General features: G+C 40.2%; 1 protein-coding gene across 1 annotated transcript; it reads right to left on the bottom strand.

The window, feature by feature from the left end:
* Positions 1–714: 714 nt before the first annotated feature.
* On the bottom strand, positions 715–22,973 carry kcnj3a (potassium inwardly rectifying channel subfamily J member 3a; the record flags this gene model as incomplete). The annotated part of the gene is made up of 3 exons (XM_080498630.1): positions 715–1,310; positions 21,293–21,509; positions 22,296–22,973. The coding sequence occupies 3 exons, from the start codon at positions 22,971–22,973 to the stop codon at positions 715–717; spliced, it is 1,491 nt and encodes a 496-aa protein (XP_080354756.1).
* Between the last annotated feature and the right edge of the window lie 1,952 nt (positions 22,974–24,925).

Genomic DNA, 24,925 nt, shown 5'->3' with positions numbered 1-24,925 from the left:
AACATATTCTGCATTTGATCATCTAATAAAGTCATAAAATTGTACATGGTAAAATAGTCTATATATGAAATACCAAAAATACAGTTGTGAACAAACATGAAAATGGAAACAAGGTAATATAGTTAAGGCTAAACATCTTTGTCTATTACCTTTGTATAGCTAAGTCAATAAGAGGAGCATGCAATCAACATAACATTGCCACAACTTTACATTAAACAACAAAAGCAATCAACTCAAAACAAACGTATGTGCCTTTCGTCACCACAAATTAGAACCATGTAATGTAGGTTTTCCATGATGTAAATCATATGGCTTTGTGCAATTTTTCCACTGTCTGTAAATCCACTAATGAAATTCTTTTTGTAAAATAAGATATTAGTAAATGTCATGCCAGAAATTATTGAGATTCTGTTCTACATGCGCTGTTTCTTACATGCCAGATTGTGCTAATTGTACATTGTCCTTAAAAAAGAAGGAAAAAATTAAATAAAATGAACTCAAAATCAGAGGTCTTTCATCATTTCAGCATGTACACTTAACGTCCAGGGATAAATGTGCTCAACTCCATCACCCTATGTCATATAAGGTACTTGTGCACAAATCCTACATTTCTTTTATTATAAGAATATTGTCCATTAATAAATTAGCAATAGTACAAGGATTTCAGGAAGGGGAACAAAAGTGGATGGCACAAGTTAAAATATGTTGCCCGCTTTATGTAAAGCGATCTGAATTCATCTTTCTAAGTTTAGGTGGCAGGTGTCCGTCCATCCTGCCCCCTCCTCCTCCAGCAAGTCGCTGCAGCTTGGGTGGTAAGTCCGCCACTGACTTACTCATGGGCTCTGTGCTGATCTTGGAGGCCTTACCAGCCCCCTTGTCATCAGAGACACCAGGTACCGAGCTGATTCGCTGCAACTTCATCGGCAGGTCTCCAAAGCTGTAAGTCATCTCTGAGGTGGTGGAGCTCATCCTCAGCAGCTTCTTGGGCAGGCCGTCCCGACCTGTGATCTTCTGCAGCTTGGTGGGCAGCTTGGTGGTGCTGTCATTGTCCTCCAGGGTCTCTAGGCAGTCCAGAGAGCTGTTCTTCTCGCCGCTGTTGCACAGGGACGGCGCCATGAGGGGCGAGGAGAGGAGCAAGGCCTCCTCTTGTTCCTTCACGCTGTACGGCGGAGTGGGCACCTCAAAAGTGGCATGAAACTGAGAGTAGTCCACCTTAAAAAAGCCTTCCTCTAAGGAGATGACCGGGAAGAAGCGGTGTCCCCACAGAACCTCGTCCTCAGTGTATGACGTCCTCGCTTGACAGGTCATCCCTGTCAACAGAAACACACAAAATCACTTTCAGCTTCAAAAGCCGACGACTAATTGGCTTGCTTTAGATCAATACTGTGGAGGCTAATGTGTAAAGACGAAATGTTAAACGACTCTGCTATTAAACACCAAAGAACTGCATTAATTATTCACTTGGCACTGTTCCATAGGAATTAGTAATGTGTTATATTCACCAGGACTCTCACCATTTTTACATGACAAAGCAAACAAAACTACCTCTGTAAATAAGCATTTATTGTATTACAAAGCCAGCCCCACGAGTGAAAAAAAAACGTAATTAATTTCTGCTCAGTAAATGCTGTTTATGAGCAAGTGTTTATGAACAATCACTTATGAACAATAGTTTATGGGCAATTTCCAGCACAACTTGAAAAATAATTAAAAGTGTTTGTGTTTTATGAGAATGACTAAATATACACTCATAAAAGGTTCTATTTGTTTTGATTTTACATTTTATGAAGACCTGCCCATCCATTCATCACATATTTAAACACTCAAATGAAGATTCTCTGATTTATTTTGTTTCAGGGTTTTTGTTTGTTTGTTTGTTTGTTTGTTTGTTTTTGCTTCTTTTGCTTAGAAACCAGGAATCTCTATCTGACACAATTCAAGATTTAAAGAGAAAAAAAAAACAGCTTGTAGTGGAAACGAGGTCTTCCTCATATCACCTCTTATGCTGCTTAACAGTTCAGTCCAGGCCTTAAGCGAGACTCGTAGCTACAAAAGATAGAGGATTAAGATAATCAAAACCGCCGGAGAGGAGAACTCACAGAAATAATGGCTGCAGGAAAAAGCTTCAGGAGGTCTCGCTTTCATCAAAATTTCAATCTTTTTCTCACACAATAAAATGAATTAAATTTAATCCAATACACACAAACTGTCGAGATTATCTGCATTTTAACATTCCTAAGCCATAACCAATGTGGTGATTTGGTTCAATGGGGTAAATTCTGTCTATTGAATGTTAAGAAGGAAAAGAAAAAAGCCCCCTGTCGAGTGTGTCGGGTTTATGTGTGCACTCTCAACCACACTTTGCAAATGTGGCAAGTGACAGCAGAATATCTTACATTTAGAGTAATTGTTCTCTCACTGTGGGGATTAAATACGATGCTTTAAAACCAACCTCCCATCCCCAGGAACAAATTATTGGAATTAGTCCAATCATGAGTTTTGAATTAAACAACATGAAACGTTCTTTTTCATGCAAACTTATTGGATGCTTATTAGCGATTACTCATCGCCATTATTCAGTAGCATCGTATCAAACTGCTCTGCTTATCCATGTCTGCACAGTTAACGTTCAGCTGAACACTCAGTTTTAATTTCTCACTACATGTGGTCGCGAGTACATAAAGTACATTGTTAGCACTCTCACCTCCTAACAGAAATGTGCCCGGTTAGTTGAGACGTGTTCTGCCTGTACATACAAAAACATGTGTTTGAGGTTATTGGTGACTCTATTGACAGAAGGTGTGCATGTGAGTGAGTGAGATTGTCTGTCTGTGTTTGCCCTGTGATGGACTGACGATCTGTTCAGGGTGTACCCAGTCGTCACCCAGACATCACCTCCTGAATCCTCTGATCTGAAATTGGACAAGGCTGGATAGCAGAGGATTGGATGAAGGGAGGTGTACATCACAACTATATTTCTTAATATATCATTTTGGAACAGAAGTGCCTTTTTTAATAGGAGGGATAACCAGGACACTCACGCTAAAACTTGTTAAAAAAATCCTTTAGGAAATCAGTGACTGCAGTCGGTTATTATCACATCTTTTAATTACTGGCTTGATATTGTTCTAGCATTGACATTTTGATCCAAACTAAAATAAGCGCTCGTTCACAGTGAGACACTGCTGCTGAGGATGTCATCATCGAAACAAGAGGCATCTGTGATTCCCCCCCGATTCCCAAGGTCATAAAATAATTCACTGATAACAGCCCTGTACACAATCACAGATGTGCAAGAGACTGAACATCAAGTGCGTTTAGGGTATTCAAAGTATTACTTCTGCGCTATTGCGTCCAAGTCCCAAAGCCTTCAGGCATATGGAAGTGTGCAGCAGTGAACAAAGTGGGCAAAGCTAATGAGAACTTCAGGGCCAAAGTGATTGAGAGTTAAGCGTGAATGAAATCTTATTGCATAGTGATCCTGTTAAACTGCCTACAGCCAAAACAGTCACCATCAACAAGCCAACATCAATAGATTCAGTGAAAATGAAAGCGTAAAATGCTTTCTCTTTTGGTTTTATACCAGCGACTTGGTCACTACAAGGAATCATGTGAACCTGCGTTATTGAACAGTACAATCAATTCAGCACTACTAACTGGACATCTGTGGTGTGTATACTGGACTAAAATATTAATACCGACTTAACTGGTGCACGATAACAACAACATAACGAAGTGAAATGAAAATGCCAGTGGCAATGGGTAGATGTATTAATACACCACACTTAAATAGCTTCATCTTATCTCTATTAATAATGCTCTATTGGTTGTGCAGATGGTGTAGGAGTTTGTGTGAGATCTCTGGAAATCCGTGAACCCTGCAGGCCCGAGGATGAATCCCTGTTCAACCTGTTACGCCCTCCTCCCAAGGCACCCAGCCCACCAAACAAAACAATAATCTCTATGATGTGGATGTTCTAATCAGGCTTCAAAAAGAAACGATGGCACTAGATTTGAGCATGGCCATTAATATATATTTAATTTGCATACATTATTCAAAGATTGATGTTGGAGTCGCGTGTAATTATAGACATGGTTGCACCACATATGTACAATTGTGCTGTGAAAGACCTGCTGTTTTGCAACGCCCACATTCATATGGCACACAGTGTAACAGACACGGCAACAGCGATGAACTGTGCACCTCGACTTTCAGCAAGGCTACAGCACAGCTCAAATTTTGGTTCAAATCTAAACCTGTTAGATAAACTGAAACATTTTGACAGTTAGACACACAACCCCTTCAGATCCCATTACACAGTGGCCATAAAGAGCCCAAAACTGAAGCAGCATGAAAATTTGACCCACAGTTTTTATATTTTCTACAGTTACTATGTATTATTCCTAAAAATAGAAATCCAGTCGAATGAGAATACCCATATCAGATTGTATGTCGTATTACTGGCAAACCCTTATGTAACTCAAAAATACACGCCTGCCCAAGACTCAGTGTTTCTATGGAAACAAAACTGTCGGAATCTGTGCATGCAAGAGCCACAAACCTTTTCCTCTGCTGAGTCTGGTCAAAAGTAACAGTGACATGACACAAAACAAAAGTCTGTCTATAAGATCATCACAGAAGAAGGGAAAGAAAAAAAAAAAAAAAAAAAAACCTCTATCCGAACAGCTTTGAGTGGATTTGCCACTAAGGATGGGGTCGGTTCGTCTGTGCAGCTCCAGAGCCAGACCAAAGTGGTTTTACTGTCACTGAAATTCGACCTCCTGCAGCGCTAAAAGACTAGGCTCAAAGTGCATTCTTTTTTGGCCAAGAGAGAAAATAAATCATATATTTTGGTGACGTCTCATCAGCGGAGCCCACAGCTCAAATTACCACTGTCATCTTTAATAAAGTGCAGAGCAATTTTTTCCCCTCCTCTATCATCCATCACTCTTACAGTACACTGCATTGTTTTCTGTTCGCGTTGAACCATCCGAGATCCTGCGAGCATTGAAGCCATAAATGTACACGAAGCAAGGCGAACGTAAACAAACCCTACTAACAAACAGTCTTGTGCGTGCGTGCGTGCGTGCGTGCGAGCGTGCTGTTGGGAACAACAGTAGAATATCACAGCAGTCAGAAGAAAAAGACCTCTGTTGTCACAGCATCTCAGATGTGTCGGTGACATCCGTTAACGAAAGGAAAGGAGTGAAACGGGAGGCCCGAAGACAAATTCAGACAATCTCTTGTACACACCTTGTGTAATACCGATAATTTACTAAATCTGAGGCCATTCTTGAAGGCAGTGGTGGCCTGGAGGGAAACAAGCTTGTCAATAAATGCCTGCTGCAGACTGGTCACGATGAGTCCTTCAGCAAGGCTCTTAACCCCCAGGTTGAGTCAGGAAAAGAATCAAACTTGTCCCACATCACACGATCCTCTGTGGCGACCTCGAGAGGAGCAGCAGAGGTGTGTTCTCTCTGTTTTGAGTACACCGTATTGATGTAGTGATGATTAACTGGGTGCAGGTGAACATCCCTTTTTGCTGTGTCCAGAATACATGTGAACATGGTCAAACTTCCAACTGAGAAATTTGGAAGTCCTGCAGAATTCCAGGAGGCAGAAGCAGGTGAAATGATTTTCTTCTCATTTTCCCCCATGTTCAAAGCTTATGATACTCCTTCTTTCCACCAGTAGACTTGATTTACTATAACTATAAATATATATTACCGGTAACTGTTGAAAATTTTAATCGCTAGTTTCACCTTCTAAGTTTCAGTTGATTTACTTTATGGTTGATGAATGTAAAGATGAGCTTGTTTGCCTGTTTTCTAAACTCAGACAGCAGGTATAGTCACTATTGAGGTGTGTTACAATCAATAATACAATAATTTTTGCCATTAATGTTGCAAAAAAATTAGTTTTTTTAATCATGATTGAGAGAGTGTGAATGAGTAGGATGACTATCCCATCTATTATGATAAGCAAACTGCACAAAAAGCTATTATTTACAAGAAATTCAGCCCTATTTAAGTTTTTTTTTTTTTTTTTTTTACATTACTGTGAGTATGTCATTAATGCTGCTTCTATCATGTGATAATTTATTTCACTCTTAGCAAAATAATATCACAACAGTTGATCAAATATCTTATCACACTATTGGCATGATACTACGTTATCAGCCAGACATTATTAGTTGCTACAAGGTGGCCTTGCTGATTGTTATTATGATTTGAACTGGGAGACTGGACCTTCCTGACCCGTTACTATCCCAGCTTGAATGCAGCATAAGATGCTGGAGCTGGAATATAATGACTTGATTCCTTATCCACTTGACCAGCAGGATGTCTCACGTACAGCCGCACAGACTCTGATCTCATTTATCATCTCTGCTTGTTGACAAAGAAATCTGGTTTGGGATTTTTGTTTCCTCCTTGTCCCAGCAGAAGAGACTATATTCCAATCTTCAGGTATTCATTGCTTCTGTTTATTTATAAAGTGGAAAAAAGTAAAGGTTTTGGAGATTTTTCTATATTCCAAAATGAAATAGCTGAATATGTTGCGATGCTATTTTTGCTCATTTCTTATCATTTTATTCCATCAGTCCTGGGTCGCTATATTTTTTCTCCTGATTTTGTGTATATTTATTCAGCTCTCGCTGGTGTTTGTTTGTTTGTTCATTTTACACGTACAGTACCTTTACACGTTGCCAGGTAACGAATCCTAATCAGCCAATTAATCCAATTAGTGAACAAAGACAAAAATCAACAAATCATATTAACATTTGCCAATTTTCTTTCATTAGAGGGTTGTGATATTTGTAGATATGAGCTGCTTGATCGAGCTATCTTAAAATGCCAATCAGACTCTGGAATACTGAAGTAGGCATTTCTGATAAATGTCTGACACTGAAGAAAAATAAAAATGATCCTGATTAATTGTAGACTGAATTTTTTCTTTTCAGCCACTCTGCCTAAATTAACACAGCAAGAGCGAATCGACACAAAAGCAGCTTCATTCATCCTTCAGGTAAATAAAGAAACGCATAAGCCGCTCTGTTAGGAAAAGTGAGGGAGGAGAAGCCAAGAGGGGGAAAACAGCATTTGAATCTGTGAGGAGGCGATTCTTCATTCAGCCCATTAGGAGAGAAATGTGTAACTTTGTGGATCTATTACACTTCTAATTTCAGTAAATGGTTATCTGTTCCCCTCTGTGACTCAGTGTAGGGCAATATCAGTACATCTCAAATCTTCAGTGGAGTGGCCTTTCTCAATAAGGAGTCGTGCTAAAGGGGATTGTGCAACACACCCCTGCTATAAAATAATTTGTAATCATTTTCTGGTCATTTTACAAAAAGCCTGTATGTTTCACGAGGAGAAAAAAACATACTAGATGTTTTTATGTACACCCAGGAGTGAAAAAAATGATGCCTGTGCTGAAATTGTTGTAACAAATTAGTAAATCATAACACTGCCATTGTTGTTGACATTTTTATCAGTGTATGATAATAGGGGGCAGACAGAAAATCAAATTATCTACCATCGGTCCTTTAGCTTGTCATCGCCCGCAGGCCGGCTGGCCGGTCCATTTGATTCCCGCAGGATGACACGACAACGTGTGAAATGTTAGATGAAGATGTTGTCCTTTTTTTTTTTTAAAGCTACTATTGTTTTGAACTTAATCACTCGTGATTGCAGCATAATGTTCAGAGTGCCAGACATAATGCATACCCGAGTCTCAAGATCATACAGCCTTAAAACCAAACCTCTCTGCTCACGATGCCACATCAACCACAAAGCCATACTGGGAGTGTGAATTTGTGAACACATGCATGCTGAAGGCTGCACAAATCACGCTCCCTGAGTAGCAACAGGCTTTTGCCAACATTAGCCTGAGGAGAAACACTGTGGCACAGAGGCATTCAGATCTTCCAGCAGCTGTAGAGCACCAAAACAAGTCAAGTCAACTGTCACATTTTTGAATCTAATGGAATTAAAAGAGAAAATAATAGTATCAAATAACATTTCACTGTATTTTGCCCCAGGTGGCATTGTAATAAATGCAATAATGTTTCATTTAAACTCGTTTTTCTAAAAATATCTTTCAATTTGTTTCTTTAAAAAAAAAAAGGGGGTTCACTTTGTTACATTAAGACAAAAAGAAACATTTAAAAATGTCATTACGTTTGCATTACTCTGCTATCATGTTAACCCACTCCAGATCAGGTCAGGCTGTATGTGGCCCCTCAACTAAAATGAGTTTGACACTCTTGGTGTAAGTGGTGCAAGGCGTCTTTTAGTCATGTCGGAGCAGCTGTCAGACACCATGGGCAAAAATATCACAGGAGCGGGCAACATGTACTACACTTGTATGAACAATGCATGAAGAGTTGCTTTTAGTGTAAGACACTAACAAAAATGTCTTAATTCCATTTTCTCCGCTTGCTGTAGGGTTGTAGTACATTTCAACTCATTGTTTGAATTTCACTTTTCACAGCTACTCTCATCAACATCACTTTTAAGCACAAACAAAAGGACAGAACCAGCCTGGCTCTCCAAAAAATAGACAGTTAGTAATTATTTGGAGAATGTAGTGAACCATTACAGTAAGCAGCTAAAGAGCTTTAGACCCAAAACAACAGTAAATAGCAGGCTTAGACTTCTCAGGAGGCCAGAAACAAGCATCTAAACGAATACTAATATTCCTCTGATTTGTGAAGACATACTAAGCCAAATGTTAGTTCACAGACTTCATAAGAATGTCTTGATGTCAAAATATGTCAATATTTGATTTATTTTTTGCTTGTTCAAAGCCTCTATTATTTTAAAAAACATAATTTATTGCTGCTTTGAGTAACAAATACTATAGTTTTCAAGCTAATTATGAATGTGGCATACATTGCTGCAAATGTGGCAACAAAGGAGTAACAATTTATTATTCTTATAATCTAATGGTCACATACTACAATGTGGATATTTTTCTTTTATTATTGTAATTAAACACCAAAGTCTTTGATTACATTTCTGATTGTTTACATTATATTTCTATTCGCGTATTTATTTCTAATAATATAAAGGTAAATGAAATTACTCTCAACTAACCGCTTTTTCCCTTTTTTACATATAAACTCAAGCTGTCAAATAAACAACCATATTAAGTGTAGCAAAAAAAGTTACTTAATGAGGTTCCATTTGTCAGAAATGTTTACATATAGTATACAGGTTGTGGGAAGTATTATCTTTTCTGACCAACCAATGTCTATCTTAATCCGGCAAAAGAATAAAATCCCATCAGAAGCTCTCCCAACACTTCTTTGTGGGAGCCGGGCTCAACAGATATGCAATATTCGTGTGACAGCATGAATGGCATTAGAATAATCCTCTGCTGAATCCACAAATTCAAGACAGATACAAAAATGCCTCTCATTAAAAGTCCATTTCAGAAAAAAAAAAAACATTTTGCTCATCAGTGTTTGCAAATTAGTAACATTGTGATCTTTCCTGGTCACGTAAACAACGGCTGTGATTGATATTGAGTCTCCAGGTATTCTTCAAATATGAGGAAATGAAACAAACTTTGGAAATGACTTCACAATTCTGACATGCGTCCGCACTCTATCCACACCGTACGGCATGCGAAATAGTCTGTGGACTAAAAAAGCAAAGAAGCAGGATGTTGTGTCAAGAATAAACTTTGAGATTTAGATGCCCAAAAGCCATCTCAGCTTGGGGCTCTAAATAAACACACTTCTCTTGATAAGACAGAGCGAGCTGCTTCTCTGGTCTAACAAAGTGAAACGGAGTGACGGCAAAGATAAAATGGGTTCTTTGGTGGCTGGAATTGAAAAGCACTGTAAACTCAGCGGCAGCCTGCCAGTGTTTCTTGATAGTAGGTGAAACGCACACACACACACACACACACACACACACACACACACACACACACACACACACACACACACACACACACACACACACACACACACACACACACACACACACACACACACACACACACACACACACACACACACACACGCACACACACACACACACACACAAGTGGTATTCACAGACTTGGCTGTCTATGAGGAACTTATCCAGGTTGAAGAAGCTACGGGATCGTATCCGTTTGGTGCCTGGCTCAGGCAGATCCTCAGTTACAGATCTGGACTTGACACGCTGGGGACAGAGCACAGTCGTGGGACAAACCTACTTATTTCAGCCCCATCACATCATGCAGGAGGAGACTCCATCTAGATTTTCGGATAAATAAATCAGAGCCATTGTATGATTAAGCAACCCACGGGCAACAAGCAAATGGCACTCAAAATTCACAGCTATGTGGAAATGAAGGCTTATTCAAATGACTTCTCCAGATGAACTCTCACAGTGCGAGTCACTGAAAAAAAGGAAGGTGGGTGTCAAAGAGTTCCTTGCAACCTTATATTCAGTGAAAAAAATCACAGATAAACTCCTTATTCAAAGCTAAGTCTCTGTCTGGCTCTCCCTTTCACTCAGTCACGCACGCACACACGCACACACAGGCACACACGCACACAGCAAAAGTCCCCTGACAGTCTATCACGGCTGTGAAAACAGCTCAAGTGTTATGTATGAGAAAAATGCTAGCAAAAACAAGCATGAGAATCTAGATGTTACATACACACGGTGCCACCATACAACCCTGTCCAAGATTCAGCCTCTTATCCGAGCGCTGGTTTCATTGTCAGGCACTCGCTGCAGCCAAGGCGATCTTCGAAAAGGACTCTGCCGCAACACCAAATTATGAGGATGAGGTATGTGGACAAAATGAAGTCCAGTTCTTAATTTTTTTGTAAACAGGGGAGCAATAATGCCATCGCATTCTTTTTGGGATTGTTTGTCACGACAGTACAAGGTGCCAGGCCGGCTCAGGCTTCGATAATAGAAGAGGCAGAATAAGAGGATGATGAGTGGCACGTCGAGGTCTCCTGAACAGAGAGGAGTTTACTTCAGAGGTCTGAATGAATTTGGCTTATTAAAACAGATTTTCACTTCTTTTCAGTAAAAAACAAAACAAAACAAAAAAACGTGTATCTTTAGTACAATTTTTTTTTTAAATGTTTTAAACAGATACTGCTATTGTGGCCACAAGTCCTCATGATCTGTTTCTATGGTGACCACCACGAAGTGGTAAAGTGTAGAAAAATCCAGAAGCATTCAGTGACCTGTTTTTCACAGTTTGACTTGTCAAAGATGGAAATCAGTCCCCTCCCCCCCGACTAAACACTTTATTTGTGCGTAATCCGCGGAGCGAAGGTGGCTTCCAGTTGTTTGCAGCACAGAGATTCCATTCCACTCGTACAACGTGAGCAATGAGAACATGAAGGGAGATGATAGAGGGAAAAGGCAGGGGAAGTGCACTGCTGTGGGGGAGGGGAGAGCCTGGATGCTGAGGCAATTGCTTGAGTGAGGAGGCTGTTGGAAAGGGAAGGAAGGAGAGGGAATAGGAGCAGGGCTGCCAACCATCTCCACACAAGGTGGGGTGTCGGGCAGGCTAGAGGAACATATGGCTGTGGGCCATTAACACAGCCGGGAGAGCACATATTACCAAGTGAAGGCTGTGCTGAATACTGTCGTTAAGGGAATCAGTTGAGCAAAATGCCAATCAATGGATTTCCTTCAGGCCAAACAACCCTTATTGGTCATATAGAAAAAAATCATTCTACGTATGTGTCCACACTGACTGAGAGTATGAAAAATGTATCCTCATTACAGTGTATGTTGAGTGCTAAAAATGATCGGAAAATCGTTTTCTTTCCACAAAACAGACAGACCGAGTGAAAGCTCTTGTCTCATATTGATCACGGCTATTAGATCTCCTCCTTCATGAAGAGGAGCTGCAGCTGGAAAGGGGCTGACCATAAAAGGAGCTTTACCCCCTGAGTGATCACAAATTTTGACAGTGCTTGACTATTGTTTTTTGTGTGTGTGGGTTTTTTGTTTTGTTTTTTGTTTTTTGTTTTTTTACAAGTTTGTCACTTGAGATAGAAACCAGATTAATCCGGTAAATTCAAGCATGTCTGAGTGACGAAAAAAGAAAGAGACATCCCGGAGGAAGGCCTTGCAAAGAAGACGAGCCCAGAGAACAACAGGTTCATGTGGCTCTGCGTTATGGATTGATTCAGCTGCACTTCAGGGACAGCCAAGCCTCCAACAATCAATGCAGCCGGTGACCAACACTGGAAGTGCATCACAACCTTCTTCAGGGTGATCACCTCTTAAACAGGCATGCACAACATTATCGCAGCTGTGGCCAGCCAATGCTCTCCCATGGAGCTCATCCTATATTGTTATGGGAGTTCGGATGAGGTCCTCAGCTTGTGCTCCTAATCACCAAAGAGGTGTTCGTCTCATGACATGATGGGCAACTGAGACCTGGTCAGTTATTTCTAACGCTGTTTAACAAGTCGTGTTTTACGACGATGTTGCTTTCTTCAAGCAGGTTTATCCCAGGCCTGCCACAATTCCTCCTCCACCAGTGATTTATTGCTATCCAACAGGGACTTGACAAATCCCTGAAGACACAATTACCATGCTCCCCCTTGGGAAGCCAGCAAGTTCATCTGAAAGGGATAATGAATCCAGGATGTCATAGCTGGTTTAGTGCAATGCCCATTATGTGGAGTTCATCCCCAGTGCAATTACTGTATGTACAGTACACATAAGAGTTAAAACTCAAGCATGTAATCTTTGAAAAATCGTGTTTGTTTTTTGTGAAATTACTAAAGCTAATTTAATTGTTACTTGATATAACATGCAGGCAAAACTAAGCTCCCAGTGTTCACAGCAGTATTTGAATCTATGGAGATTCCATAAAAACATCCTTTACAAAGAAACATAATGAATTTACAACAACAGGGTTAGGGAAGATGATCAAAATGACAATATATACCTGCTGGAGATGTTAACAAACCTGAAGGATGCCTTTGAAACAGTGTAAGAGGTGCTTGATTGTCTCTAAACTGAACTTGAAGGAGGATGTCTTCCTTTTACAAACATATTTGAATATTATACTATCAATGAAACAACACTGCCGTAATCTAGCATTAAAGATTAGTCGAACTGGCACCTCTCTGCCGGATTCATGAATTGTGAGTTTGTACTTTTGCATAGTGATTGTGAAGTGATGCTTGGCATTTCATGTAGAAAGAATTTGCTATTCTTTTTTCAATTTTTGCAACTCCTGTATCAGCAGGCTATCTCAAATCTACTCAAATCACTTGATTATAACATCATATCTACAGCAACTTTGATCCAGGAAATGCAGCTCAAATGAATGATTTACTCAAGTAGAGCAAAATAATACTTGTGTAACTGTAATAGAAACTACAAGTCTAAGGCTTGTTGGCGTTGACTGAATGTAATAAGAAACGCGACATATCAGTGTATCAGTTCGTGACACTAAACATTACCTATGTATGTAAGGGGAGCTAGTGGCTCTGGATGAAGAGAAAGGACTCCACCTGGGCCTTCAAATGAGTATATGGCATCTAGGGAGTGAACCTGGGACACTGGGATTCACTGCTGAACCCACTGGAGGTGTCGTGGGCCTATCAGCGAAACACCGAGGAAGGAGGCCGCCCACTTGATAACCCAAAGGATGCCATTACTCTGTTGGACATCCCACAGTGTCTCGTCGGTACCTTAGGTATGCATCTATAGGGGGATATTAACACCTAGTCCTATACAACAGAACTATGTTCCACTGAATTATTCAATGCACCAAGGCATGTAGTTGAGGAAGATATTGTTAATATAGTGAAATGAACATGTCAAATGTATTTTAAGAAGAGAACTGTGCAGTATCCAGCTGATTGCCTCAGTTCAACGGGGAAGACCACTTCTCTCCTGATCCCTCACCCTGAGTACATTAGGTTTTATTGGAAACTCCTGCTCTCACCTGAGCTGTAGATTTACCTTCCTCTCTGAACCCACTCTCACCCTTTGACCCGCAGGGCTGGAGAAAGGAGCACGACGCTGAGGCGAGACGACAAGTTCTCATCAGCGTAATGGCTCGAAATGAATTATGGCTGGCTTCTTCACTTTTTTCCCCCTCACAGCCGGCTCATTTCCTGGCTTCACTTACGCCTGTGTTTACCTTAGCTGTGAAGTTAATGACGTCAGGTGACCCCGTGCCTCCAGAGCTTTGACCTCTTAGCCTTGTGAATGAAACCATCAGGCCTTTGGCAGAACAGAACACTCTCAATTTTCATTTCAATTACTGCTGCTGATGATAAAACACAGATCGAGCCATGACATTGGCTACTGTGCTAATCAGTAGCAATAAATGTTTCCAATTAATTATGGTAGCTGGCTTTACTACCAGTCTACATCAGAGTGATAACGATGTCTAATTCCATTTTGTACACAATTCACTTTATTGTATTCACTTCACAAGAAATTAGCTAAAGCTGTGACGAAACTATTATACCACAATTGACTTCATATAAAGCATATCAGGTAAGTAGATAGCATTTACCTAAACTAAGTGGCCCATTCACTTTATGGTTGAATCTTTAATTTCAGAGTCAAACATTTCTTCATGAATTTTAATGAATTTGTCTATGTGTGTACATGCAAATCTAAACATTTACTACAGCGACTCTTAGCAATGAAAGATCAGCCCAAACACAGACTTAATTCAAAAGACACTCTGTGCAATTTCATGTATTTGGCAAACAGGTAGGCACTTCATTATTCAAAGCTGTTTTCTCCAATAACACACTACATTATGCACATGAAAACACATGAATAAACATTAATAGCTGATCTTGTCTATATGCAGCCACCCCTGCCACCTACACACATTTAAAAATGAGGAGATAGCTGGGATATTCTATTTTTCATTCTATAACAGTAATTCATAAGAAAGCCTTGCAAGCAGCATGAAGAAGAGGGGGCTGAAGGAAATATTTCAAAACAATCAAAATCAATGCATGGCTTAATCGAAGGGAGAGGAGTGTTTTTGATCATTTCCCCATCATTTACCTTGTAATAATGTCAAGCGGTGAAATGTGACTTTGGTGTACAGCATGCAGATTATTAGCAAGCTCAGTAAGCACAATGTGTTTGCCTGCGGTACAAATGAGCCACGCCACCAGAAGAGTAAAGTAAAGTCTAACTGAAAACTCACTGAGCAAATACAAATGGCTCCATGAATTTTAGCACAGCTGAGTGTTTTATGGAGCAAGTTTTGTTCATGTAAATCCCCCCCAAAAAGCTTGGCAACTGTACTTGAAAATATTTCTAAACATGACGTATCTGCAGCAGTTTGTAAATCTCACAGCAAGTGTCATGATCACACGCCACACATTTGCATGAAAGTCACATCTCTCTGAGCAGATAAAGGGTTTATTACTGACGATACACTCTCTGCTCATGAATCATTGCTTTTCATATCTGATGAGTGAATTTAAAAACACTTTTCAGAGACTGTAAAGATTTTAATGTTGTGCTTCGCACCGCGTTAGGCCAAAAACACTATACACACTTTCAGGGGCAAATTAATGTGCTGACAGATTTTCTTTCACTTCTGTAATGAAATGAGTTTCACATCAAATAAACCATCAGCTTGTTTATCTGTTTGGCTTATTACGTCTGTAATGTGAAAAGTGCACGTTCTGAAATTAACATACGTGCATATTGGATTTTCAGAAAATAGACATGATGGCATTCAGACAGGAGTGTTGTGTAAATCATAAAATTAATTTAGTTGCAATACACTGATTAGTTCCATGGCTGGAGGAATCTAAACGTCTGCTACTGGCAGCTACAGTTTATTTTGGGCTCTCAAGAATCAGCCCCACTAATGAACAGATTGCCTCTGGCTTGGTATTTAAGCTTTCATAGTGTTGAGCAGCTCTACTGGTGTTAATGGAACACTTATCTAAACTTCTGATGTATTTTGAGACTGCATGTAGTAGTTCTGAATCAGCCAGCGAGTCAAAGACAGGTCATCCTGCATTCTGCAGCTTAAACAGTAAAAATGACCCAAAGTGCTAAAATAATAACAGTGCATCATAGATGCGCGACAGCAAACATTTTGGCAATTTCACACCAAGAAATACAAGGATTTCTTTTGGGTGCGCTGCCTCCATAGTGGGGAAACACAATGCCGTGATCAACACGCTGGTCTCACCGCTAAAGTGTGGGTCCGGGTAAGACTTATATAGGGCCCTTCTGTGTGAAGTTTGCATGTTCTCCCTGTAAGTCGGTTTACTCCGGGTACTCCAGTTTACTTTCATAAACCAAAAACTTGCATCTGACCAAAATTGGTGATTCCAAAATGGCCCATCAGTCTGAATGTGTGTTTAGTAGTTTGTCTGTTTGTCCAGGGTGTATCTGGCATTTACACAAAGTCAGTTGAACAAAGTCAAAATTCTGTCCATAAAAAATCTGATCAAAATCACAAAATTGTGCTCATATTGGTTATTTTACCACAAAAAAGTTTTTTTTATAATAATAAAGGGGTTTATTGGTGTCAGTTCGAACATGACAACACAGCAAAAAGCCCAGAGTCGAATTAGCTCCCACAGTGTTTATGTGAGTCCGACGGAATCAAATAAATACGTATTGCTTTTTGCTATGTATGATTCCTGATTTTCCTGCCAGTGAAACCATTTTGTTGTCTCTTTTCTTTGACAATACTTCCTAATTTTTCAGTATAGCATGACTATATGCAACTGCTAGAATCCAGTTCAATACATATTACCAACCATACACTCGTATCACGGGTCCATACACAGGGGAATAGTTTAATTAAATCACCCAGAAATATATGTGCACCACAATACCAATTTATTTGTTATGAACACGATCAATTTATGAGATAAAACCAGGAACTTAGTGCTAAAATCAAGAACTCTATTCTTCACAAAACCCAGTAGGCCTGAGGAAACTTTGGCTTTCTAGTAGGAACAGGAGGTTTTAACTGAAACAGTAGGAGATTGAACTACTGAAAACGTACCTGTAACTTCAACAGGTAATAATTACCTTCAAAAACCCTGACTGAAACTGAAGCACTGAGTACATCACGCAACATAAATAAACAACAGAAAAACAGATATGACATGGGTCCAACTGACAGATGTTGAACTAAACTTCCATAAAGTTTTTGGCTTTTTGCTCCGTTTAAACAGAAACTGCATACCTCAGCATTAAACCAAGACAACTGCTGTGAGTGCACTAAACACAACCATAAAGGGGCTGCAAGCACATACTTTAGAACAAATGCATACAGGGGAGAGCAATCTAATCAAACAATTCGCCTGTGGACTTTTGGTAGAAGTCATCTCACAGCATTTATAGAGAGGCGCCTCTATACTCTGCGATTTTGCATGTTTCAGATGAAAGACTGGGAATGGCAGCGTGACTGCTGCTACGAGTCACAGCAACTAACGACCAACACAAATGCAGCAAAAAAGTTAGTTCGCAGATTCCCGAGGAGGAAAAAAAACCAACAACTTTGAACGCTACTACGACAACTACTCCATTCTTGGTTTGCTTCATTTATTGATTTATTTCCTGAAGGATGTGCACGTAGATGACAAACAAAATAACATAGTTATTCTAGTGTATTGAAATGTGTCTCCGTTTCTGTGGAGACAGACTGCAGCCAAACCAAGTCGAACCCAAGTTTGGGAAATCCACATCACATAGTGTGACGGCTAATAAACTTACAATAAAGAACTGCTATAACTGAGCAGCCTGGGAAAGTCTGCCTGAACATAAAAAGTGAGCTTCCATATGGCTGCGCTGCCGTGCATGGCAGCAACCGTCACCGGTGTGTCAGTGCCTGTGTGAATGTGACTAACAATGTAAAGCACTTTGGAAACTGTTGAAGCAGTGAAAAAGTGCTACACAAGTTAAATCCATTCATCCCATTTATTTGAACACATATGATCAATAGTTTAGATTTAAAATCATTTCAATTTACATTTATCTCATTAAACAAATTGGCGATGATCCATACATTATCATTGTCATGATAAAACTTTGCTGCCGTTGTGTGTCATGTCTGTAAAAACCTTTAATTTAACCTAACTGTTCTAATTGTTAGACGAAGCAAAAGCAGTAATGTGAAGGACTCATTGATATCGCTGGTTTTGTATGTAATTTTGCACATTATACAATACTTCAAGAACATAAGTGTATGACAAAGAAGATAATTTGCCAGTGGCAGGCCAATCTCATAAGCAGTATAATATTTCAAAGTAGTAATAGCAGGATTATGAAACAGTGAATTGTTGTCATTGTAACCAGGATATTGCAGCATTTTGTAACTTAGCTGTTATAAATGCCTTGCAGCGGCTCAATCTCAATCGGTTTAGTGTCAAATGGCTCACAATGCAAAATGTAAAGAATTAAAACACAAAATGAGAAAGATATAATAACAGCGTGCCTGAATTCAGAGATTGGAGTTATCCTATGTCAATAAGAGTATACATTTGATCACACCTCTAAAAGAACCACTTCTGTTTATCAGGAGTTGGATTTAGCACCATAGAGAGACAACCAGTGTCCAGGCAGCAATCATTACTTGTTATTGCCTCTCGATGGAATAAATTCCTCTGTCTTGATCCAAACACCTGTCAGACTTGCAGTGCTCAAATAACACAGAAGTAACTGAGGCTGGTATTATTGTGCTGAGATCCACATCAGCAAATTAACGCAGAGGAAGGAGCTCTCACGCACAGTACCCGACACACACATTCACTCTGTAAACGGCGAGACTGTTAAAGCGCCTGTCAGGGAATGATGTGGTGTGTGTTGCACATATTGATTGTGACTGTGAGACATTACTCTTGTTAGTGCTGTTAACTCATCTAAAAGTCATTGCAATGGGCTTCTCATTAGTGCTTTCTCCCCCCCTCCCCTCAGCTAGCTTAGCCAACAAGTACAGTACTTTTAACTGCAACCTGACGTAAAGACAATTTATTTTAAGGAACTCGGCATCATCCCGCAGATGCGCTAGGAACTCACTGAATACCACAAAGCCACAGCTGGTGTTATTCCAGAAGAGAATCTGCTGCTGCCACACATCCTACATGTCTCTTTTGGAAGGTGCTTCATGTTGAGGTGCTGATCAAAAAGACCTCGGGCTCAATTTCAAAAAGAAACAAGGATAAGCTCATGCTCTTTTATACAGCGAAGAAGTTGAAATTGAGCAACTCTAAAATGTGTTCATGTTCTTGCTTTCTTCTTTTGTGCATGAAGAGAACTAACCCAATAGTTTGGGATGATCTTGGGCAATGAAAGGTTACTGTGTCAAAAAGTGTGTCCTGTTGTGACTGTTATTCTGTCACTGGAAGGCCATCGAGGCAGTGACGAGGAAGCTTTAAGCTCGCCTCAACTTGTGCTCCAGACATTGTGTTCACACATTACAAATTTTAAATAAAAAGACTTGGAAGAAAATAGATGTGGGTAGTTGGGCAGTTTTTCACTTGTAAACACCAGCTCTCATAAATATTTCATCTTATTCTTCCTCTCCTGTATCACCTGGGCTGCCCATTGCTCCACAGTACAGTAACGCCTCCGTGTGCTTTTCATATTTCAGAAGAGATCCTCCCTAATCCCAGTTTATGCTGTCAGCACAGACGTTTCATTTCATGTTCAGCATCACATATTTGCATGATTTTTTACTGAAATAGTGCTATGCTTCCCATACCATAGGAAAAAAAAACCTAAGTTTAGGTGCAGTGCTGCAATCCTGAATACTCAAGGAGAGGTTGCCATGGAAACAGAGTTACATTGGCCAGAAATGAAAGCGTCTAAGGATTTAGACTTTCACTGTACATCAATTTTTAACTATAGATTGTTTCTACATCAGCCTTCCTGCCAACTTGACATAAACACAACAGCTCCTCAAAGAAGACATTTCTGTGAAGTGCAAATATGAGCATACCATTTGAAAAAGAAAATCACCGGGCCAAGTATGACATGATGACACATGCTTCCGTGAGACTGTAATCCTAAAAATATCTACTAATCCGATAATGATAAATCAATGTTCTCCTCTAACCTACATGAAAGATGTTTGTGCTAATTATCTGAACATACAGCACACACACATACATCCAATTATTCTGGCAATTAAAAAAACACACACACATGGCAACTTTAGACCATTTTTACAGCCAGTGTTCACTGCTTATGATCCCAATTGATAATGAGCTGAACTAATCGTGATAGAAACTGTTCTGATACTGTACAGATGCCACATACTGTGGTATATTACCATAATTTAATAATTTACGCCACTTTTGAGAACATGTCTTCTCTCTTCAAAATGAAACTGCATAAATGCTGCATGCTTGGAGCTACAGGGTCAGGTGTCAAATCACAGCAGGAATTAAAGTTTAATACAACCACAATAAATCACTATCATAATTATCTATAAAGAATTGAAGGTCTTCGCTAATTACCATCTGCAGTCTAAGCCTGTAAGCCTCCCTGTCACATCTCCATATGCTGTTTTTCTCTGAACCAGCCCATTGCAATTGCTCCACTATTCAGTCTGTAGCACTGAAGGAACTCTCCCTGCACCACTATATCAAGTGTGTCAAATAATCGTTTGAATTTAAAATGACCACAGTGGAGAATTTTACTTGGGGCATTGCTCATCTTGTGGAAACAGAGTTCCCTAATTCCAAAGGGACCATAGAAAGCAAATTATTACCCCCTCTGAGAACAGCAGCCATGAGGTAAGTGCTGTTCAGGCACAAAGACGGAGGAATAGCATTCGTTTCAGATGAGGAAAAAAAAAAATATATATATATATAAATATATATCCTAACTGTGACGAGGTGAAGTTTAAGTGTTCAACTCTCATATGTCATTTGAAGCCCTCCCTAATTTCTCCACAAAAGGTTATTAAATGCACAATGTAAAACTTATTTCACCTTGTGCCCTCAACACAAAATTAATCAAATCTAATTTATAAATGCCAACCACTTCTGCTATTAGCAGCTTTGTGTGTTTGCCTCACTAATATTAATCAATGAAATGCAATCAACGGATCAATACTGAGTCCTCTTGAATGTCAGCTATAAATACCTAAAAAAAATTAATAAATAAACAACTCAATATCATCACATTTGTTGTGGAGTTATGCATATACAGTCTCATGAAAACTAGATAGTACATCTTCTTTTACACAGCGCCTGGAGTCACTGCATGTTGGAAAACAGACTATAATTCTCTCATTTTAACCAGGCCGGCCCGTCAAACGTGACTGCTTGTTGCTACTCACCTGTGGTCTCCACTATTCCTTCAAGTATCACCACAATTTCAAACTGCTCTGTTTGCATGGACCTCTGGGAGAGGTCATAGAAGGGGCTTTTGGTGTCAATCACATGGCAGATTGTGAGTGGTGAGACAAGAAAGAGCTGGTCTGCCCCGGTGCTGAAACCCACGTCCAGCTCCAACTGATCCAGTGGAAGAAACTCGCCTTCAGGCGTCTGACGAGACTGAAGGAAGATACAGAAAGAGACGGAGATGTTTAGAAGGGGAGGGGAAAAGGACAAAGACACATTATCTTCTGCTTATCAAGAGCATTTCTGTGAGATGTTCACACTTTTTGCGATCGGTTTCAATCATCAGTCGATCAGAAACAAAAATTACCCTTAAATTTAGTCTAAAGACACATCAATAGTGGAGGAACATCCATCTAAGCATGATTGTGATGCACCACTTAGTTGTAATGTGTACATTTTTGACAACAACCAAATCAAATAACCTGGTTTTCATTTCTGAGTAATTGTGGTATAATCAGGCTTATACTCACCTACTGCACCAGGAGATGGAAATAAGGCAGAACAGGAAGGCTTGCTTTAATGAAAACCAATGATAAACAATCTTCCAATATCTGTAAGATTTATGTAATACTTGTATGTCAGTCCTGGATGTTAAAATGTTATTTGGAGAAGGTGCATTGTGAATGTTTAAAAGTTGTGGGGTGGGTGAGGTGGATGACAAGGAAATCCCAGCCTTGTCTGTGATATCTGTCATCACTGTATCCATTTCACCTCGGAAATGTTTGGAAAATAAACAAACCTTTGATTAATAAGTGCTTCATTGTCTTTTGCACAATCTGGAGTATGCCTACATATCAGTGTGCCTTTTTCAGTGTCAGTTTCTTTATAACAAATACTTGAACCAGGCCATGACAAACAAGTGGTGATATCTATTAAAAAAAAAAAGAAAATAAGAAAAAAAAGACACAGGATACATCCCGACTTGAAGTAGACACTTACTTTCAGCAATTTGCAGCGGATCTGTGCAGAGACCATATGGCTGTTACGCAGGTTTCCGACCCTGAACATGAGAGTTAGTTTCCCATCACGCATAGAAATCGCCGCGTGTTCACTAAACATCAGAGTCTCGGCCCTTTTCTTGGGCTGAGACATCTTGATAAACATGCAGCCGATCAGAAATGCATCGACGATCGATCCGAGGATCGACTGGAAAAGAAAGAGAATGATCCCCTCTGGGCATTTGTCTGTAATGTATCTGTAGCCATATCCTATCGTGGCCTCGGTCTCTATGAAGAAGAGGAACGCTGAGGGAAAGTTGTAGACATTGGCCACACATGGAGTGTACTTATCATTGTGGGCTTTGTTGAGGTCTCCTCTGATGTAGGCGATGAGCCACCACATGGAGGCCATGAAGAGCCAAGCCACTGTGTAGGTGAGGATGAAAATAAATAGATTCCAGCGCCATTTCAAATCTACGAGTGTTGTGAACAAGTCTGAGAGGTATCTGCTGGTTTCACCACCCAGGTTCCCATGCTGGACGTTACATCGCCCGTTCTTGTCCACGAACCTCTGCCTCTTCTTCTTTTTCTCCGGGGGAGGCTGATTGAATCCAGACCCGCTAGATGAGGTGGTCACTACCTGGTAATCGTCCCCAAATTTCTTTCGAAGTGCAGACATACTACGATGACAGCAGCGAAAGAAATAGCAAATGATTCAATGTTATTTCTTTTTTTGGATTTAAAAAAAAAAAAAGAAAGAAAGAAAGTGTGGCTTGTAGTTGCTGCAGTCGTCAGTGCCCGTGCGCAATCTGTCCTCTTAAGACGATAAAAGTGCGATGTCTTCGCCCCACTTAGATTTGTACAGTCCTCTTTCGCCACACACTACTGTTGCTACACTCTACAGCCATTAAATATCAATAATGTCCGAGTATTTCACAAACCCTAAAGATGGAAGCCATAAAAAAAAAAAAAAAAAAAAAAAAAAAAAAAAGAATAGGCGACGCACAGGATAAGGTATCCAAACGCGCCAGACCCAGTCCAGGTTTACAGGTTTATTAGTTGCTGCGTCGTGGATTACTCATCGCCCGTGAAGGTTGGGGCTATGTCGACCTGTACTCACGGAGTAAGTTTTCATGGGAAAGTTTAAAATCCGTCAGCGGTCCATAAAATGCAGAGATCTCTGCGTAATTATTCGCTGGGAACAGACTCCAGGATGAAATTTCTCTGTGCGCACTCGCCGCTGCGTTGGAGACGATTTGGTTTCCAGTCCTTCCTTTGCGATCTGTATACATAGGAGATAAATTGCATCCGAGCATATAACTGTAGAAAATGACGAGCAGGAGGAGAGAGAAGAGAATCACTGTCCCACTGTCGTCATTTTCGGCTGCGCGCATCGACGCAGATTGCCAGGTTCTTTTCGGGCACCTTTCCCCGTCTCTTCAGACGAATGTCGGCTGGATTCTCATGGCTTAGCGGTTAAAATCCACCAGATACTCTTTTGGCTGCTGAGGTCCTTCTTTCCCGTCGTTTTCCCAGCTCGGCTCCTGCGCACTTCCACGTTTCCAGTGATGCACTCACTGTTGCCTAGTGGTACTACAAAGACAGGCAATTTGGAGGAGGAGAGAAGAAGGGTTCGCCTGATTTGACAGTTTTTTTCTTCTTCTTCTTCCAAGTGATCAAACATGTGAAACTGCAGGGATGTAACGATGGATTTTCAGATAATTACACAAAAACGCACCATTTACAACTCGAATTAGATCAGGTCTGGGAATATTTAGAAAAAAATGGTTTCAAACAGTTCAACATTTTACAAGCCGTATATACACCTTTATCTCTGTTGCAAAGAGGCTGCAAAGACACACCCTCAGTTTCATAATTCAGAATACAGTTCTCCTAATTTCTTTTTCAAAACATCTGCACCTTCCCTTACTGGTGATTGTTCTGGGTCACCTGCTATGATGACCCCCCCCCCCCCCCCCCCCCCCCCTCTCCATCCCATGGGTGACTGCACACATTTTATTCAGTGAATGCTACACACTTGAGACCTTCACAGGGTAACACGTTCTGTAGGGAAGCAGCTGACACTCAAAGCAAACTGTATTGGATCTCAGGGGGGACAAAAAAAAGCTGCAACCAGAATTCACTCATCGTATTACCAAGATCATGGCCATGGAGGAATACACCCACACCATAGTTACCCAGACTCACACGTTGTCTCTCAAACACACGAGGCAGGATGAACAGCACACCACAACCTCTCTAACAAACAGTTCATGCCTCTTCCTCTCTCTTTCCTCCATTGAATTTTGTGCTCTTTCCTGTGATAAATTAGCATTTTTGGGGAAGTATTTCTCCCCCGCTAAAAGCACAATTATCACATCATTAAGAAATCAGTGATCACTGCAGGTTGCATTTTGGCTGAGAAAGCAGGAGGTATACTGTATTATGTTAATCAATGTATTTTTATCCTCGGGAGTCCACGGAAGTCAGTAGACAATATATATTAGAGGTATATTCACTGAAAAACATTTCCTCCATGTTTATTGCCATGCAGCATTGTTGGAGCCTAACTAAACTGTGAATGTTTAGCGTTTGACCTCATTGTTAACAATCTCTGGATGGAGTGTCTGA

Source organism: Blennius ocellaris (assembly GCF_963422515.1).
Source record: "Blennius ocellaris genome assembly, chromosome: 6".
Taxonomy (NCBI): domain Eukaryota; kingdom Metazoa; phylum Chordata; class Actinopteri; order Blenniiformes; family Blenniidae; genus Blennius; species Blennius ocellaris.
Note: the sequence above shows the minus strand (reverse complement) of the source record. Positions and strands in the feature narration are given on the sequence as shown.